Raw genomic sequence first — 21,272 nt, 5'->3', positions numbered from 1 at the left:
AGACACATTTAAATCATATATATATATATATATATATATATATATATATATATAAAATATTTTTGAGGTGATGTCTGTATGATGGAGGAACATGTGCAGTGGCTCTTCACTGTAATGGCCAAAATACAGTAATAAACTGTATCTGTTAAAGGATATGTGAAAGAAAGGTGAAAAATATATATATATGTATATATATGAATACATATGCATATATAAGTATATAATATATGGTAAAATATTATTTACCCTTTAAAATGTAGAAAATGTCATTACTTGTATTATCAACCTGACATTATATATGCGAAACTTTCCCAGTACAAAGAGTTGAGTTTTACATGAGGTGCATTTGTTTGAGTTCACAAAATCAAAGTAGAATGGAAGTCATTGGGGGTTACTGGGCCTGGCACTGGGAGATGCTCATAAAAATATAGTAACTTTTTCTTACAGAGTGTTAAATTGTAAATCATGTGTTTGTATTATCAAATATTACATATCTAATACATACTGCTAAACTAATATATATATATATATATATATATATATATGAATACATATCCAAGCTAAATATACATTTATAGAAGTACATAATCCTTTAAGCTCTTTCTCCAAATAAAATTTTCATATCTCTGTTAAGTCTCACTATTCTATTACTTTGCTTAGGGTTCTATCATTTAGGAAAACATCAGTTTCTTTTATATCTTATAAGCAATGTTGAGTAGCCATTAGTTTCCCTTTGAAAATAAATTTCCTTGCTAGATTTGGGTTGGTATATTCAGTTTAAACTTACAAATATTCTTGTAATTCATATCGTTTTGGAGGTATAAATTAGAAGTGGCTGTTCTATTTTTTCAGATTAGGTAACTTATACTTCGAGACCATTTCAAAACACATGACTTCTTCTAAAATTAAGATAAAATATTAAAATTTAATTTAAAAGAACAATAAATTTAAGATTGTAAAACCCAGAAATTTAGAGGATTTTATCTGCAACCATTTAAAGACTTGTGCGTGATCTGAATGATATATGTGTATCCTAGTGAAGTAGTGTGTTGCTCAGAAATCCATTAGAAACAGAATTTGCTGGTTTGCATGTACTGGAAGATTTTTTTTAAGTGAACTAATTTTGTGGGTATTAATACTTTATCTACTAGTGGTCATGACATTTCATCTGTTATTCAGGCTATCTTTAACTCTTGCTCATCCTCCCAAGTAGCTGAACTAGAAATGTATCTTCATTCTCATCTGTGTTTGGTCTTTTGTATATTTAGTACAGTCACAGTGTATGTTTTATAATGTAGTCAACTGGGTACAGCCCTAAAATATTGCCTATTGACATTTCTCCCATATTGAAACCAATACCATAAAGTAGAAGAGATAAAATTACTGCCTCTTACTTAAGGCCAAGTCCCCTTAAAACTATTTTTGCTGAATGCATTATTTACAATAGTATAAATGTTTCACACGAGTGAAAATTGTTTGCCTGAGGTTACAGAAAAGACTTGAGCTATATTTCATCATGTTTTTCAATCACCCTGATCAAATCCAATATACACAAGTGATAAGTTCACCAACAGAGTTCTATAGCTTTATGAATTTCAGAGTTACAATCTGTCACACATTTGAATCTGGAGGTACATATAAGAGCTTCTTGATGGGATAGGCAAGGTATAACAAGAAGGTGTGAGATAAAGATCAATTATTCTTTAGGCTATCTCAGTGTTTCTATTCTACTTGTTGTGTATCTCCCCGCTTCCTCTCCCCTTCCCTCTTCCTTTCTCCCATCTCGTGGGCACATGAGTGTATGTGTGTGTGTGTGTGTGTGTGTGTGTGTGTGTGTGTGCATTTGTACATCTGTGCTTGTGTGTGTGTTCAGGACTAGCTTAAATCAGCGATTATGTTACAGAGTATTTTAAAGATCATGTTTTATCAAAATCACAAAGCACTAACAAATTACAAATCAAGATGTTCTTTATTGTTGCTCTTACCTTCACATCTTTGACATTCATTCTCGTGCCCTCCTTCCCCACAAATATGTCATCAATGTCCACAAGGATGTACCTGTCCAAGGACAGTGTCAACCTCTTCCCCGACAAGAAAGAGATGGCGTCTATGAAAATGAGCTTGTGCAACCAAAAGTTCAAGTTGTTACCAAAAAGAACTCGCTGGATCCCATCATGAAGCCCCAAGTCCTGAATAATTGTCGCATAAAGTGTTTGGCTGGACAAGAAAGAGAGGGACTTTTCTGACTGTAACTCAGTTAAAAGCACTGGCTGGTAGGTAGAATGGTTATATTGGAAAATTGTCCAGTCTTCCCCAGGAAGAGGTCCCTTTTCAACTTTGGGGCCTTTGGTAATATGGAGCAGAGGAGACTGGGGGTTCACAGAGCAGTCCTTCAGAGCTACGTTATTGAATAAGTTCAAAGGAAACCCTTTCAGTTGTGTAGTTGGTAAACTGTTCTCATTGGCTTTATGAAAACCAATTATGCTAACACTGTATTCTATACAGTATTTTTCTAAAAGCTCCCGGTTCCATGAGTCCATGCTGACGTACTTCAGAATATTTTCATAAATAATCAATGTGTACTTCCCTTTGCCACTATCGGTAAGAGGTGGTATGTCTCCCTTGCCTGGAGCAATGACCATCTGGTATTGAAACCGACTGGACTCCAAGATTGCTATAATATCTTGACCAAGTTGCGAATACTGGCTCTCTACAAAGAGAAGGACAGTGGGGTCAGTTTTGGATGTATCAATTGGCTTGATGGTTCTCAGCTCTATAGATCGATAAGGGAGGTTTTTGATGTCAGCACACTCTGCTTCTGCAGTAGTTTCAATAAGTGTCATTTCCTGTTTGTAGCCAGAGTACAGGAAGTAGGCAGAAATGATGATGCTCACCAAGCAAAAAGTAGCTAAGAGAACAATCAGTGTTCGAAAGCTTCTTCGAAACTTTAAAATAAGATTCATTTTAAAAATCAATGCGTTGGGAGCCTTTTCTGGCTTCTTTCCCTAATGTGCCATGGAGAACATATACTAAGATGTTGCCAGTTTTCCTTCCCAAACATTCATGTAACCATTGCAAATCATGGGAGATTCTCGAAGGAATCACAAATGAGTCAAATCTGGTAGTCAGCGGACCAGGAGGCAACAGCTGAGATGCTATGTCCAATACCAAGAACTGCTGCAGGGTCCTTTAAGCATTATCTGAAAGAGAGAAGAAAAGTGATAGCTAAGAGCAAAAAGGAGGAGTGCTCATGGTTATGTTTCTATGCTTATTTTTATCTAAGAAGCCCATTAAAGATTATTCTAGTCTTGTTACTATGACAATAAACTAATAGAACCCGCTGATAATCTGGGTCTTGATATTTGACACATAGTCCACTTATATCTTCATGGCTTCTTAAAAACTTTCTGGAGTTCTCTGTCTAAATTTGGTCAATTATCCACATGTACATAAGAACACATATTGAGACCTGTTTCAACTAATTATCTTGAAAAGAAGGGAGACAAAAAAAGCACAGAGAAAATTAGATGCACATTATCTAGTCTGACATAAGATGGTGACCTTTTTCTTTGAATTCAGAAAGGATGAGATATCAATCTTAAGTATTAGAACTGTTCCTCCTAATATGCAACAGTGAAAAGAATTTATAAAAAAAAACCATATGGGACTAAATCTGTCAACCCAAAGAATAAGCAGAATTTAAATGTGACATTTATTTAACATCAGTTTGTTCTGAATTGGGATGATATATCCATACACCACAATGGTGCATGCCTGTGTTCTCAGACAGCTGAAGTTTAAACTGTGGAACTCATCCTTTGTATTCCATTTTCTCATTTCTCCATCCTTAATGATAATGGTTAGTCAAGGTGGCAAAGTCTGGCCGTGAAAAGTGGCACACCAGTAACATTTACTATATCCTGCTGCACACATAAGAGGTGTGATGATATTTTGTGGAATGCCAAGAAGATGTGGTCTGGAGTGTTTGATTCTCTAACCCAGTGCTATCCCTTAAAATAGAAAAAGGACAAGGGTGTGGCAGGCTTGTAGGTAGGGAGATGAGCCAATGCAAGAATGTGTGTGTGTGTGTGTGTGTGTATTTAGATCTTTTTAAAAATTATATTTCTAAACAAGTTATGTAAAATTAAGTTCTGGATAATAGGAAGGCTATTTTAAAAGCTGTTTCACAAATGTAAAAATGTGTATTATGTTTTCCTAAAGGCTGCAAATTTATATGCTAAAATTTTCAGTTGATCCTCATCTAATCTTTCATGCAGGGTATACCTGAGGACCAGCTAGCAGCACTCAAACTCTGGTGGGAGTTCTCTCTTATTCTTCTGGATCTCCTGGCCCAGAGAACACAGGAGGCAGAGTCTGTGAATTACTCGTATGTCTGAAAAGCCAGTATTCCCACATCAGCACATCAAGGAAATCAAATAAGGTGTCACTCAAACTTTCTAAATTTGATTTTCATGTTTTATGAAATGTATGAACATCAACAGAATGACCCACCCTACCTGTCACTGCCACCGAAGCCTTTTCCAAATATCAGATGTCTGACTATAGCCTGACTTCACTGAGGGAAAGGGTAAATTTTAGAACCAGTTTGTGATTTAGATAACATATATTTCTATGTGTTATCCTTCCATGTGGCACATATAAACTACAGTAGAATGAATGCCTTTTTCATAAGTACCTCCTTGATGCCATAAATGATTCTTTTTCTTTTTTATTGGATTTTTTCTTTATTTGCATTTCAAATGTTATTCCCTTTCTCTGTTTCCCCCCAGAAATCCCCTATCTGTTCGCCCACCCACACCTGCCTCCCCACCCTGGCATTCTTCTACACTGAGGCATGGAGTCTTCACAGGACCAAGGGCCTCTTCTCCCATTGATGTCTGACAAGGCCATTGTCTGCTATATATGTGACTGGAAGCATGGGACCCTCCATCTGTACTCTTTGGTAGGTTTAGAGGTAAATCATTGCAAATTTTTTTCTTTCTAAAAAATTTTTTTATTAGATATTTTCTTCATTTATATTTCAAATGTTATCCTGAAAGTCCCCTATACCCTTCCTCCACCCTGCTCCCCAACCCACCCACTCTCGCTTCCTGGCCCTAGCATTCCCCTGTACTGGAGCATATAATCTTTGCAAGACCAAGAGCCTCTCCTCCCAATGATAGCTGACTAGGTCATCTTCTGCTACATATGCAGCTAAAGACATGGGCTCTGGGGGTATTGATTAGTTCATATTATTGTTCCTCCTATATGGTTGCAGACCCCTTTAGCTCTTGGGTGCTTTCTCTAGGTCTTCCATTGGGAGCCCTTTATCCCATCCAATATATGACTGTGAACATCCACTTCTATATTTGCCAGGCATTGGCATAGCCTCATAAGAGAAAGCTATATCAGGGTCCTGTCAGCAAAATCTTGCTGGCATATGCAATAGTGTCTGGGTTTGGTGGTTATTTATGGGATGGATGCCTGGGTGGGGCAGTCTCTGGATGGTCCTTCCTTCTGTCTCAGCTCCAAACTTTGTCTCTGTAACTCCTTCCATGAGTATTTTGTTCCCCATTCTAAGAAGGAACGAAGTATCCACACTTTGGTCTTCCTTCTTCTTGAGTTTCATGTGTTTTGCAAATTCTAGTCTTGAAACAAAGACTACTGTAGCTAGGGTTGTTGTTTTCTTTTGTTTGTTTGTTTTGATCTTTCATTCTGGAAATGGGAAATTCGGTGAATACTAGATCTAAGGACTGGCAATCACATTAAAATATGTCTGGTATTTATTACTTGAAGGTATTCTGGTAAGACATATAGCTCAGCAACGTTTACTTAAAATTGGAAAATAAGCAATAACAAGTCTTGCTGTCATTTAACTACTTGCTAGTCATTACACAGTCTTGCTTGATTTGATTGTTCTGTTATTCTCTAATTATTGATTTTTTTAATGAAAAGGTTTAGAAGAGTTTTTTAAAGACTATGGTAACAATGTAAAATGTTTATGACTAAAAAGATCTGTAATCTACCAGTTGCCCTGTTGTGGAATAAGGTGAAACTATGAACTTAGCAGTCAGAGTAATTAAATTTAAATCAATTAGAATCACTTCTATTTCAATGTTCAAAGTTAAAATTGTCATAGTATAAATTTACTAGGAAAATAAAGACACATCACCAAGGTGAATTGGCTAACTCAAAAGGTGTTAAGTTGGAATGAGTCAAAACCTTTTATATTTTTTGCTAGGTTTGACATTGGTAATACTAGGCAAAACCAAACTTGGTCAAATATCATGTTGCTAAATTTCATGAACTATTGTCAGGAGTCTTACTGATAATTTGCTCACATCTCATAATAATGGACCCTATGTACTTATTTAAGTCTATATTGTATAAACATTTAACTACTCTTTCTAAGGCACCAATATCCTTGTGAGTTCTCAAATTTGCCACTAGTTTTCAAAAGCATGTTGCCTTTTCTGTATCTGAAATAAAATGGGAATATCAGAGAAATACTGTAGTCCTTAAAAGCATTGTTAGTTGTATGTTTGTGTAAGAGTGTATGTATGTGCTTTTGTTGTGCGTGCATGCATGTATATGTTTGAGTGTGTGTTTATCAGAGGTCTCCTTCTACGAAATTAGCCTTATAGTCATAGCCAAAAACTAGGTCAGAGAAGACAGAAATTATTTAACTTGGTTTTCAAAGAATTACAAATTTAAGTGGTGTTATTGGTCAAGATGAAGGTGGTCTGTAATGATTCTGAATATGAAAATGTATTCTAAAAAGAAAAGAAAATATATTCTGTTAACTCAATAGAAGAGTAGACTAAACATCTACTGACATTATTATTATTAGTTACTTAAAGATCCCATCAGCTTCTAGGCTACACTATGCTAATGTTACTTCAGGAACAACCATGTATTCATAAGTCAAAAGTGTTTTCTAAAATGAAAGTCCAGAGCAATGAACAGCTCTTGCATTTAATCAAAATGACAATGGTTTGCTATTTTGTGATTTTCTGGGAAAAAAATCTTTTCAATTTTGGTAAATAACCTGTTGATTATTTCCTAACTTTTATATACTTCATATTTTTTCCATTTTTACTGACATAATATAAATTTATTTTAATGCCCTGAGTATACATTTTTACTAGTAGAAATTCCTAAAAGTGCCATTTTCAAACATAATGAAAACATTACTACCCCAATATTATACAGTACCATAATATTATACTAGGTACATAGCTCTGAGCTATCAGCTATATTCATACTTCAGAAGATTATGCAGGGAAGTCAGTAAATAGAAGAGTAAATGTCAGGCAATTTCTTTTATCACCATTTCCTGCAGATACATAAAGTGTGTGTGTGTGTGTGTGTGTGTGTGTGTGTGTGTGTGTGTGTGTGTACCATTTTCTTAGGTCTTATTTTTTAGATGGAAAACAACAGGATTTTTAAAATAGAGTGTATTTTTATGATAACCAAATGGTAAATATGCAATCATCACATTTATCTTAAAAACATAAGAACACCCAAACTATGAATCTGCTTGCATGATCATTTGCTCTGTTGTTATGAGTTTTTTATTTTTATTATTTTATTTATTTATATTTTAAATGGTGTCGCCTCCCCTATGTGAAGTTTAAGGTATATAAACACTGTAGTAGAAACGCCGTCTGTGGCCCTGTGAGATCTTATCCTAATCTTCTAATGGTCAATACTTGAAACTTATTTTTTTTTAATTTAATTTTATCTGTAATTCATTTTTCACACTCCATAGTCCATTCCCTGCCCCTCCCCATACACTACTTGACTGCTCCAAATCCCACACCTCCTCCCTACCCCACCCCATCTCCACGTGGATGCCCCCACACCACCCCACCTGACCTCTAAACTCCGTGGGACCTCTAGTCTCTTGAGGGTTAGGTGCTTCATCTCTACTGTACGTGTGTTAGGGGCCTCATATCAGCTTGTGTATGCTGTTTGTGAGCATTCCATAGCCTCAGTAATAGTGTCAGGCCTTGGGACCTCCCCTTGAGTTGGATCCCACTTTGGGCCTGTCGCTGGGTGAAACTTATTTTTAGACTGAACAGTTCATCACTGAGTTACATCCTTATTGACTAAACTAAGAATCAAGTCTATAGAACATAGGGACCAGTACTAACCAGGACTAATAATGTTAAGGCTACTGTGTCTAATTTAAGGGTGTTCTTATGAGGCCTTCATGTGAGCATGGACAGACCTGTGACAACTGCCTGCTTTCCTGTGGTTGTCAGAGGGATGCTGATTGAGCATATTTAGAATCAAGTACAGACCAGCAACAAAATCTCAACTTTGGTTTGGTTTCTAGATTTCCCCCTTTGTGTAAGGAGTAAAGGCATTCTTGACACACCTCAACAAATGGACACTTATTAAGAGCTGACTAGCTCTTTGTTTTATAAATGTGCAAAATCAACTGGATCTCTTATCATGTGTAAAATAACCCAAATTCCATTGGTTTAAACTGCTCCTTATTTCGTCTATTTCCCTCTCCAAACCTATGTTTTTATGGACTTTTGTTTTTCTTGTTTTGTGATAGTGGGTGATTTTCACGTAACCAGTTTAAAGTTTGTGTTTAGAGAGTTAATATTAAAAGCATGTGTATTAATCACACAATATGTATGCCATTGTTTACACTCTCTAACTGCCTCTACTTTCTCTTAATGTATGCAATTTATATAGAAGCCATAGATGGCTGGAAAATTGTCATGCCATGTTGTGCTTCCTTGTTGAGATATAATCTTAGCACTTCTCTCTCTCTCTCTCTCTCTCTCTCTCTCTCTCTCTCTCTCTCTCTCTCTTTAGTTCTTTAGGGAAGGTATCATTCATAAAGATNGCCATGTTGTGCTTCCTTGTTGAGATATAATCTTCTCTCTCCTCTCTCTCTCTCTCTCTCTCTCTCTCTCTCTCTCTCTCTCTCTCTCTCATTAGTTCTTTAGGGAAGGTATCATTCATAAAGATGTTATGTAAAGCACCCTTAAAAACTCGACTGCTGATTTTTTATATAACAATATTTGTTGTTTTTATATTTCGAAAGCATTCTGAGAGAAATTGAAAACCCAGAATGTTAAAATAAAATGAAAAATGTTTTACAAAATATATTGTGCTTTACATGATATATAATTTTTGAATGGATTTCTGACACACAAAACATCATCTCATCTTACCTTTTTACTTGATATCATGCTATAACTAATTATAGTAAAACTGAGGAGAATTTAAAGGGTTTTTGGTTGTAGTTTGTTGTTTGTTTCTGCTTCTACTCTTTCAACTAGCAACTCCCTAAGTCTGCTCAGATCACTAAAATGTCCAGCTGTATTGTTTTCAAAGAAAACAGAGAGTGGTGCTGGAACAATTTCAAACTCATACAGGAAAGTGGGTGGACACCTTGCATGACTCTTTCTAAGCCTGGGGTTCAACCATGTTCCACTTGCTACCCTATCCCTGAGAACTATATACATCCCCTTTCCATCCATCCTATCATTCTCTTCCTTACTCTTCAAAACTAGTGTAATGTTTTGCCACCAACTGAAAGTAGCACACACCCCTGTGTTCTTTGGTAAGGACATGTTGGATCGTTCTTGATCTCAGGACTCATCACACAACCATGGCACTTTGTTTATTGTCCCTGGCCTGGATTTATTTCAGTTTGCAACTTACCATAGAATATTCTCTTTACTTTGGACAATATATCTATTTATCTGATTTTTTTCTTTCTTTTTTTAAATGATAAGTCTTTAAATTTTTTTACAATCTAGTTATTATCCCCCTCCCAGTCAGCCTTCTGACTATTCCTCATGGCATAAATCCTCCCCTGCCTCCAAGAGGATGTCCCCACCCCACCCCATCAGACTGCTGCACTCCCTGGGGTCTCAAGTCTCTCCAAGGTTAGATGCATCTTCTCTCACTGAGAGCTGGCCAGGCATTCCTCTGCTGTATATGTGTTGAGGGCCTCATATCAGCTCGTGTCTGCTGCCTGGTTGGTGGCTCAGTGTCTGAGGGATCTCAGGGATCCCGGTTACTTATGAGTGCTGGTCTTCTTTTATTTTATTATTTTATTTTATTTTATTTTATTTTATTTTATTTTATTTTTAAGATATTTTCTTTATTTGCATTTCAAATATTATCCCCTTTCCTGTCCTGTGAAGGTTCTATTCCAAGTAAAGGGGAGTGCTGGTCTTCTTATGGGATTGCCCTCTTCCTCAGCTTTTTCCAAGTTTTCCCTAATTAAACCACAGGGCTCACCAGCTTCTGTTGGTTGGGAGGGTAGGTGGATGTAAGTATCTGCATCTGATTCTTTAAGCTGCTTGTTGGGCCTCTCAGAGGGCAGCTATGCTAAGCTCCTGTCTGTAAACACATCAGTGTATCAAGCATTGGAGCTTCCCCTTGAGCTGGATCCCAATTTGGGCCTGTCACTGGCCCTCCTTTCTCTCAGGCTTTTATTGATTTTTGTACTTGCAGTTCATTTAGACAGGAACAATTCTGGTTTAGAGATTTTGACTGTGGGATGGCAACCCTCTCTCTCCACTTGATGCCTGTCTTTCTACTGGAGGTGTACTCTATTTGTTCCCTCTTCCCTCTGTAGGGCATTTCAATCCAAAGATCCTACCTTTGATGTCCCACAATGGAAGAATAGATACAGAAAATGTGGTTCATTTACAAAATGAAGTACTACTCAGCCGATAAGAAGGAGGACATCATGAGTTTCGCAGGCAAATGGATGGAACTAGAAAATAGCATCTTGAATGAGATAACTCAGACCCTAATGGACATGCGTGATACATTCTCACTAATAAGTGGATATTAGCCCAAAAAAGTACAGAATACCCAGGATATAACCCACAGAGCTCAAGAAGGTTTATAAGCCAAAGGGCCCAAGTGAGGATGCCTCAATCCCAATTGGGATGGAGAAGAAAGTAATCATGGCAGGCAGCAGGGGTTGGGGGGGGGGGAACAGAAGGAGGAAGGGACCAGGGTGGGAGAGCAGACAGGGAGGGGAAAAGGGAAACATGATCAGGTATTGGGGAAAAACAAGATTAAAGCCTTGATGGCCAGCAGAAAGAATGGAAACAGGCAGGAGGTGGTAAAGACCTGGGAGGTGAAAGACTTACATAGAATATTCTAGTCATCTTTAACTCAAGTGACTCCTCCCTATACTCCCTATTACATTCACATTCATTTGTAATTGAACAAGAGCATTAACGTTTTTTTCTCCCTATTTGAGCTTAAATTTTTGAAAGATGTTTTTGCTATTGTTTTTCTTGTGAAATTCTCTTACCTTCTCTTTGGACTGGAGTTGTGAACCATCTCTAATTGTGGAGTGGGGTGGTTTATTTTCACTTTCTCTAGGCATGGACTACTGTAAACCGTCTTTAGAAATCCAGTTTGGGTGAAATCTAATGATCTTAGAACAGCTTATTGAGGTAGTGTGTCTCCATTGAACTCTCACAGTGCAGCTTCCTGCACAGGAGAATTCAATTGACAAATCTTATATAGATTACCATAAAGACCGGGGTGTGGTTCACTCAGAGGGAAATGTTGAAAGCTCTGCACACTATCTGGTATTTCATCTACAATGGTATTTGTAGGGATGATTACTTTCCACACACACACATACACACACACACACACCCCTAACTCAGAGTCATTAGCAAATGTACATTTACTCAGGTTTCATTAATAAGATTCCAATTCAAATGCCATTATTTCTTATGGAGAGAAAGAGCACATCAGATCTTCAGTTTTAACATTAAAAAAAGGGGGATCCCTAGCAAAGTTTATTTTTCTATTTTTATATGTGACTCAATTCTCTTCAAAGATTTTAGGAGTGTGGTCATCAACATATTGCTTATTTCTGTCTTTGAATTTTTTGCAAGAATGATATGATGTTTATATAAATCCCCAACAAAACAAAGGCAAACAACTTTGAAACGGGAGTTAACTTTGTGACTGTGTTTCAAAGGATAACATTTTATAATCTTGCAAATAAATAAGTTCCCCTACTTATATCATTCATTGACTAACTTCTAAATCTCTCAGGAATATGCTACCTCTATATTTTATTTTGGTACAAAACAAAATATTTTGTTAACAGACAAGGGTTTTTCTAAGAAACGTTTGTGCGTATTCCTGTAGCCTATCCCTTAAATTATATTTCTCCTCATATTGTCAGACATTTTCGCTATCTTCAAGCCTGATCTAATATGAATTATAAAACAGTAAATCTGAACCAATATAAAATAAAATTAGTTCTTGCTCTTATAATATTTTAAAAGTTTCATGACAATGGTCAAGTCTATGTTTTATAAAATTGGACAACCTATCACACCAAATTGTCTCTAAATTATTTTGGTGCATGCATTTTGTGTGATGAGTATTTATTGTATATGTATATAAAAATCTTTAGTTATCACAAGTCTCTAGAATTTTTTAACCAGGTTTTGTCTTATGAGGAGAATGCACAGCCATTTGTCTTTACAAATTTTCTAAAAGAAATTTTCATTTTCCCATCACAGTAACAGGGTATTGGGAATGACCATGAGTGAGCGAGCATGCATGAACTCTTGTTCTTCCCCAGGGAGACCCACAACAATGACCTTGTTAGGCAGTATAGTGAGGTAGAATTTAAAGGTAGGCTGAAAATTAAGGACACCCAGTTTACCATCCACACAAGATCTTGACCTGATGACTCCTGTGACAAAGGTAAAGAGGATCCACAAACACATGTGTTATTAATAAGGTCCCATTTGTCATTAAGGTTCCATTTGTACCTTCATACGTCTCCTGGGGTCCAGAGGGCTGAGAATTAATATTGATGTATTTTTCTGGCCGGGCATAGTGGTGCACACTTTAATTCCAGCACTGGGGAGGCAGAGGCAGGTGGATTTCGGAGTTCTAGGCTAGTCTGGTCTACAATGTGAGTTCCAGGACAGCCAGGGCTATACAGATAAACCCTGTCTCGATAAACAAACAAACAAACAAACAAACAAACAAACATTGATGTATTTTCCTTCAGAATTTATTTTTTGTTCGAAAATTCAAAATAAGATATAAATTCTCACCTGATTTTAAGTGTAGCTATCATTGTAGGAACTATTTTAAATCACAGGATAACTTTAAACTCATTGCCCGGACCTCACTATAATGTCTCACAAGGTCATTGTTGTGGACCTCCCTGGGGAAGAACTAGAGTCCATGCATGCTTGCTTACCCATTTTCATTCCTAATATCTAGTCTATCATACATACAATGACATGTTAATGGTTCTTTCTTCTTCAATTATAAACTATCTAGTTATGGTATTTTATAGGTATCATTTTTTCTAATGTACTTTTCACTCCATTCATTGTTTTCCATATTGCAAGATTTCAGGAATGTAAATTCACTTCCTATTAAGCAGAGCCAGGGGTTGTGACACCCATAAAGCTACCCATGTCGTCAGAGAGACATGTGTTCCACAGTATGCTCTTGCATTTTTAATAAGTCAGAAAGAAAGCCATTTTGGCAATAAAATCAATGTATTTATAAACATATAGAATGTAACATACTCTAAGTACATTATCTTTACTGGAGCTATATATTACACAGTACAGTGATGGAAATAAATGATACCCTTAAAACAATAGGCAAAATATTAAAATGAAATAATCATCTGCAGTCCAATCAATATGTCATATAAGTTTTCCATTAAAGAAGGTTAGTAAATCCTTTGGAAATTTGTTTAAGTAGCATCTCCAAACAATGGATTGACTATTGATAAGTAATATTTCTTTGAAGAACAAAGTACGAATTTTATTTTTAAAATCTGTGTTTATTACTAAACAATCTTGGGGTCTCCTAAATCTCTCAACACAAGAGGGCAATATTCTCTTACTTTTATTGCAAAAATAGAGCAATCACACACCTGTTCTCCACATAAAGATTAAAGAGGAAGGATAGTAACTAGCTAGATGAGTCCACAGAGTGAAGGTAACTCTATTGAGATGACTATGCTGTCGACATTAGGAGAGATCAGGGAGTCTTAATGTTAAAACATTAATTAAGTCTTAATTTCATACCTAATACATTTTAGTCGATTCTATTTCTCACTTTCGTATGGAGCAGCTAATTGTATATCACTTATGTGGTTTGCTGCGTCTGAATTTGCATTTGTTTTTGCACAGATTTTCGTGGTTTTCTTAATGCACAGCTTGCCTAAACACATAGCTAACTTTTGTGAACTTTCATACTTTGATGATTTTTTTTAATAAGGAACAAGCTATAATCAAATATGGTGAAATAAATTTTCTCACACATTGGTTGCACAATAGATTAATTTTTATTGATAAATTTTATCTATAATTTTTTGCTTTATATAACATAAAATAAATTGCTTTTCCTTGTATTGAAATTCATTTTCACATCTTTTTGTTATATGAACATGCCATATAATAAATTAACTAAAAAGTGATTTAAAGTTCCACGTCTACTTAAATAATCAACAGTACATAAATTATTTTAAAAATTTTTTATTATTCATTTATGTGTGTGTATGTGTGAATGTATGTGTGAATGTATTTGTGTGTGTATGTATTTATGTGTGTATGTGTGAATGTATGTGTGAATGTATGAGTGAATGTGTGTATGTGTATGTGTGTGTGTGTGTGTGTGTGTGTGTGTGTGTACTTGCACTGCATGCATACACTACATATTATTGTCTGCAAGTAAAGATCAAAGGATAACTATTGAAAGTCCATTCTCTTCTTTCACCCTAGGAGCTGTAAGGATGAATGGAAGGCTCAAAAACAATTTGGTTGTCAGGATTGGAGGTAGATGCCTTTACACACTATTTCTTCTAGCTGGCTTTCACTTTTAATATTTTTAAACACTATATGAAATCTTAGTTATATAATTAGGATAAAGTCAGTATGTAATGAATACACAAAAAAATGTCTATGCTATGATGTGGGTTGTGATACAATTCACTTCTCAGATATCAGGCAAGGATTATATTTGAAGAAATGGGAAATTGTGGCTAAATTTATATTCATGCTGGTATTATCATTTATTAGTAAACAGGCTTTCAGGATCCTAAATTATTCTTCTCTGGGTAGATTTTAGAGTTGAAACATGATGTGCTTCCATTTTGATTTATTGATTACCCGAGACTCTGGAAAAAATACCTCTTCATCTGCAGCGTCCTTGTATGTGATTTGGGAGATAATGGATCACAAATGGTCAGGCAATGGGTCATCTTGAGTAAAATGTGCACAAGTATGGTAGACTTGTTTTCTATTCAGCCAATGAGTTTTTTGTTCACATATACTTTTTTCATGATACTCAATAACATTGTAAAGAAAAGTATAAGATAAAGGTAAGAAAACTTTAGCTAAAATAAAACTATCCAAAAAAGATTATAGTTTATAGGATGAAGCTCAAATTATTAATTGTCTTTAGGTACTGGCAAGGCAAGTATTTATATAATAATAATGAGAAGGCGAGAAGTCAGATGTAAGAGCTGGGGGTGAGGGAGAGGGAAACAGAAAGGGAGAGAGACAGAGACAGAGAGAGAGAGAGAATGAGGTGGGGTGAGGGAAAGGGAAATAAAGAGGGAGAGGAAGGAAGATAGAGAGATGGAGGAAGGAGAGAGAACTATTGCAGTTTCCACATGAAATCTAGTAGAGAAAGGCTGGTGATATTGTTTGGTGGTGGAGTGCTTGCTTGGCATGCAGGAAGCCCTGCCTGGGCTCAAACTTGGACTGCAAATGAAAGAAACAGCAAAGAAACAAACCAAAACAAATATAGTACAACAATGGGGGAAAGAACAGCTTTTAAAAATGTGATACTCCATTTGTAATTACAGCACTCAGGAGGCTGGTGTATAAGAAGCAAGAATGTGAGAGCATCCAAGTTCATTCGCTAAGTGTTGAGCAAGCATCGACTACATAATGAGACCTGCCTTAATAAATAATGCCATCAAGCATCAATAGCACACATTTGATTCATTATACCAACAAAGTGTGTATGTGTATATATAGGACACACACACACACACACAAGGAAGCCTAAATAGTTCTGTGGCAGTTATTTGATACAGTAAGAGTAAATTGACCAAATTGTCTTTTTTTTTTTTTTTTTTTTGGTTTAATGAGACATAGTTTCTCTGTGTACCCCTGGCTGTCCTAGACCAGGCTGTAGACCAGGCTGGCCTTGAACTCAGAGATCCACCTGCCTCTGCCTCCTGAGTGCTGGGATTAAAGGCGTGTGCCACCACGCCTGACCATATTGTCTTTTTAAAACAAAGGTTAGCAGATGAAATAATCCAAGGACATATGGATTGGAAGTGATAAAAATGACACTGTGGTGACTGGAGAGGCTCAGCAGCAAAGTTCCTACCATGCAGAACTGAGATATGGAGTATGGGTACCTCAGATTCTTAACTTGTCACCAAGCAAATGCCTTGTCTACAACCTTTTAAGCCTAGCTTTTGGAATATCATTTGAAAATCTGAAATTTTGGAAACGACCAATTAACATGTAGTAGTTAGGACAATGAAAGTGACTATGTGGGTAGTCAGTCGTTCTAACAGTATTTCTGTTAGGAAGTCTACGCTTAAATGATTATTTCCCCCTATCATTGCCACTGAACCCCCTAATCGTATGCCAGGTATTTTTATTAAAGTGAATAAATGTGTATTTGTAGCTAGTTGATAATGTTAATGCCATACTTCATACTTCCGAGCCACAGCGCTCTGTTGAGTAGTTCACTTCGCCTATCATCCCAACATTAGCTTGTATTAAAACCTCAGTGTAACCCTGAGGCTGTTTTTCTTTCCCTTTTCATCTTAACTCACAGAATCGTACTTTTCACTCCATGTATATCATGTGTCAGTCATTCTTTCCATTTTTTTTTTTTTTGTTCCAGTTCACAAACAGTTAAAACCTTTGCCCTTCTGTTACTTACTCTTTTCTGAACAAGAAAACTGGACAAACTCTTCCTTCCAGCAAATCAATGCTTGTGACTTTGAGGGCAGAAGAAATCCCCCAGTCTGATTGTATTCCTGACCATCAGTTACCTGATCCATTAATGCTAGAATTTATGCACATATAGTTTGGGTTATCCAGTCATCTTCTACTCGTGCATTATTGTGTCATTTATTTTCCTCCCTCTTCAAGCATCTACCATTCCTTGCCTTTTTACCTCTCCTTTTTTTTTATTACGTATTTTCCTCAATTATATTTCCAATGCTATCCCAAAAGTCCCCCATACCCCCCCCCCATTTCCCTACCACCCATTCCCATTCTTTTGGCCCTGGCATTCCCCTGTATTGGGACATATAAAGTTTGCAAGTCCAATGGGCCTCTATTTCCAGTGATGGCCGACTAGGCTATCTTTCAATACATATGCAGCTAGAGACAAGAGCTCCAGGGTACTGGTTAGTTCATCATGTTGTTTCAACTATAGGGTTGCAGATCCCTTTAGCTCCTTGGGTACTTTCTCTAGCTTCTCCATTGGGAGCCCTGTGATACATCCAATAGCTGACTGTGAGCATCCACTTCTGTGTTTGCTAGGCCCCGGCATAGTCTCACAAGAGACAGCTATCAGGTGACAGAGAATGCATCAGAGGGATGGATGAGGTCACTCCACATAGTCACTCATATTCCACTAGGGATAATGTCCTTCTTGCCTTGATCAGGTGCCTGATCAAGATAAGTTTACTGAAGATGCTGCTAAGAGATGCTGCCCCCATGGAGCTGCAGCAAGAGTTTCCTCTTCTATTGACCTATTCACACAGAAAACAAACTGTCTACCTTGTATCCCTCACCCCATAACAAATCACCTCATTCCTTCTCCTAGGGCAGAAAACATTTCAGTGTCATGTTCAGTATCTCTAGACAGGTCACCAAGAAACTCTATGTTGAGAATTCAGTTATCAGTTACTGCTCATTTTTTGCAGATCAGCAGCACAGTACACTAATCCTACATAATGGGCATTCGGTATTGCAAAAGAACAATGGAAACAAATAAACTTCGAAGCTCACTGGACAGATGTAACAATTGTATTAGTGTCTACTGAAAGGACAGACACAAAGATCAATAGATGAGAATAGTGAGTTCCTAAACAAAGTCTCTGTGGAAAATTATTCTTTGACAAGGGAACAAAAGCAGATCTGTGGAGCAAGAACAGTCTTTTCAAGAAGTGGTCCTAGAAGCAGAAGTGGGTGGGCTAGTGATCAGGGGAAGAGGGATGGGATGGGGGAGTTTCAAAGGGGAAATGAGGAAAGGGGATAAATTTGAAATGTATATAAAGAAAATATCTAATAAAAACTAAAATGGAAAAAAAAAAAGACGTGGACCTAGAAGGAATGAACGTGAACATGTGAAGGGTTGTACACAACACAAAGACACGTCCCAAAATTAACTCAAATGATCATATATTGCTCAGAAACATCTTGTACACATGCATTAAAGTAAGTGTAAGAATCAAACCTATGATACACCTAGGATAAAAGATAGGAAAAAATCCATATGCCCTTGGTTCTGACAGTGAAATTAGAGCTCAGAGTCCATCTATGAAATAAGGATTTGGTAAGCTATTTAATTAAAAATATGAACGTTACTAACAAAAATGAGAAAGTAAGGTACATAAGAGAATAATATATTTAAAGCAGACATAACTGATATTTTAAAAAACCTCATACAAAGAATTCTTTAAAAATCACAATAATAAAACAACTCAACATAAAGAAGAAATGGCACTAAACAGAATGTACATGAATCAACAGTAAAAATGAGCAGTATAGAGAGATGCTTCACTTCCTGTTCATCTGAAGTTGTAAGTCATAGGAGGAATGGGATGCCACTACTTACCTACCTAAGGCTCAGGCCAAAGTACAAACTTCTGACCATACTGGATTCTGGGAAGGTATGAGACAGAAGTCTCTCATTCATTGCTTTTGAATAAAACATGATATGGTTACTTTGGATACCATTTTTAAAGTTTCTTACAAAACTAAGTGAAGTCTTAATTTGCTGACCAAAAATTATAGTTCCATCTCCAAATCAAATGAATTAAAATGTACACCTATAAAATCCTGCTGAGAGCCATTTCCATAATTAATTAGGTCAGCTTCAGTGTATCTGTACAATAGACAAGAAAGTGACCCATGGAGCCACAGAACATGGACATTAAATGTATGCTACTAAGCAAAAGAACTTATAGGAAAATACTGTGAGCTTTATGATACTACATATGAGAAACTTTGGAAGAAGCCAAAGTGTGGCGACAGATGAAAGATTATTAATTGTAGAGATGGAAAGGAATGAGGAGTGTATGGGTGTGGTATGGTGTATTTAGGGTAGTGAAATAAATGTATTTTGTATTACCATTATAGCATCTGTAAGACATCATGTCTAACATCGTGGTGAACTTAGCGTAGTGGTAATGTGTCACTCCTGATTTACTACCAAAGCTGATATTGTTGGGTAGACTGCACTTTGGGAAAAATATATCTTAGGGAAAAATTATTTTTTATTAGATATTTTCTTCATTTATATTTCAAATGCTATCCTGAAAGTCCCCTATACCTTTCCTCCACCCTACTCCCCAACCCACCCACTCCTGCTTCCTGGCCCTGGCATTCCCCTGCATTGCATATAATCTTCGCAAGACCAAGGGTTACTCCTCCCAATGATGGCCAGCTATATATGCAGCAAAAGACATGGGCTCGGGGCGGGGGGGGGGGNATTGGTTAGTTCATATTGTTGTTCCTCCTATAGGGTTGAACCCCTTTAGCTCCTTGGGTACTTTCTCTAGCTCTTCCATTGGGGACCCTTTATCCCATATAATATAGGACTGTGAACATCCACTTCTGTATTTGCCAGGCACTGGCATAGCCTCACATGAGACAGCTATATCAGGGTCCTGTCAGCAAAATCTTACTGGCATATGCAATAGTGTCTGGGTTTGGTGGGTTTTTTTGGATGGATCCCTGGGTGGGGCAGTCTCTGGATGGTCCTTCCTTCTGTCTCAGCTCCAAACTTTGTCTCTGTTAACTCCTTCTATGAGTATTTTGTTCCCCATTCTAAGAAGGAACGAAGTATCCACACTTTGGTCTTCCTTCTTCTTGAGTTTCATGTGTTTTGCAAATTGTATCTTGTATCTTGGGTATTCTAAGTTTCTGGGCTAATATCCACTTCTCAGTGAGTTCATATCATATGAGTTCTTTTGTGATTGTGTTACCTCACTCAGGATGACAACCTCCAGATCCATCCATTTGCCAAAAATTTCATAAATTTATTGTTTTTAATCGCTGAGTAGTACTCCATTGTATAAATGTACCACATTTTCTGTATCCATTCCTCTGTTGAGGGGCATCTGGGTTCTTTCAGATTCTGGCTATTATAAATAAGGCTGCTATGAACATAGTGGAGCATGTGTCCTTATTACAAGTAGGAGAAAAAAATCTTCATAATTTAACAAAGTTCTGAAAACTAATATCTGCCAATGAAAAGAACAAATTCTTTTCAGGCATTTATTTGCAAGGTTCTAACTGGACACTCCTAAACAGTATTGAATATTTTTAAACACATACTTGAAACACACTGAGCTTCACAGCTTATTGTGTTATTTCTTTATTTTGTGTATATCTGTTTAGGCATGTGTGTAAACACAAGTACTCAGCTCAAAGGACAATTTCAGACAGTCAGGCTGGGTTAAGCTTCCTTAACTACTGATCTACATCTCCAGTCCTGAAGCAGTACATTACAATACATATTTGTTTTCAATCTCTCTTTACCACAAGCTACATTGACGGCATCCTCAGGCTGACATATTCTTCATTTCCTTTTTTTCACTCCCTTTCTCTATGACTACTGTGCTGAGCCACTGATCTCCATTCAGAGCTCAAGAATATTTTATTTGGGAAGAAACAAAATCCGTGAATGATGTACATTATTTGCTGGGAGGAAAAGTTGGTGAACACTCTTGTATAAATTTTATTTTGTTTGGTCATACAAAATATCTTGGCAGGGCCAGAAAGATGACTCAGCAGACAAATGGACTTACTGCCATCTGAGAACTAGAGTTTGATGCCAGGAATTGGCATGGTGGAAGGAGAGAACCTACTTCCACAGTTTGTCCTCTGATGTCCTCATCTATGTGCCTATAGCCTGTATTCATTATGCACACTGGGGGTTTTACACATATGCACACACACACACACACACACACACAAATCACACATGCACACACACACACACAC

General features: G+C 36.8%; 1 protein-coding gene across 2 annotated transcripts in view; it reads right to left on the bottom strand.

The window, feature by feature from the left end:
- The window catches only part of LOC110291107 (bifunctional heparan sulfate N-deacetylase/N-sulfotransferase 4), a 328,990-nt gene that overhangs the window by 293,853 nt on the left and 13,865 nt on the right, over nucleotides 1-21,272 (bottom strand). For both annotated transcript variants that reach the window (XM_021158063.2, XM_029474782.1), the window contains exon 2: nucleotides 1,986-3,200. In XM_021158063.2, the coding sequence (XP_021013722.1) occupies nucleotides 1,986-2,963 (978 nt within the window). In that variant the 5' untranslated portion in view covers nucleotides 2,964-3,200. The remainder of the gene's footprint in view (nucleotides 1-1,985; nucleotides 3,201-21,272) is intronic.

Source organism: Mus caroli, chromosome 3, assembly GCF_900094665.2.
Source record: "Mus caroli chromosome 3, CAROLI_EIJ_v1.1, whole genome shotgun sequence".
In the NCBI taxonomy this organism is placed as follows: Eukaryota; Metazoa; Chordata; class Mammalia; order Rodentia; family Muridae; genus Mus; species Mus caroli.
Note: the sequence above shows the minus strand (reverse complement) of the source record. Positions and strands in the feature narration are given on the sequence as shown.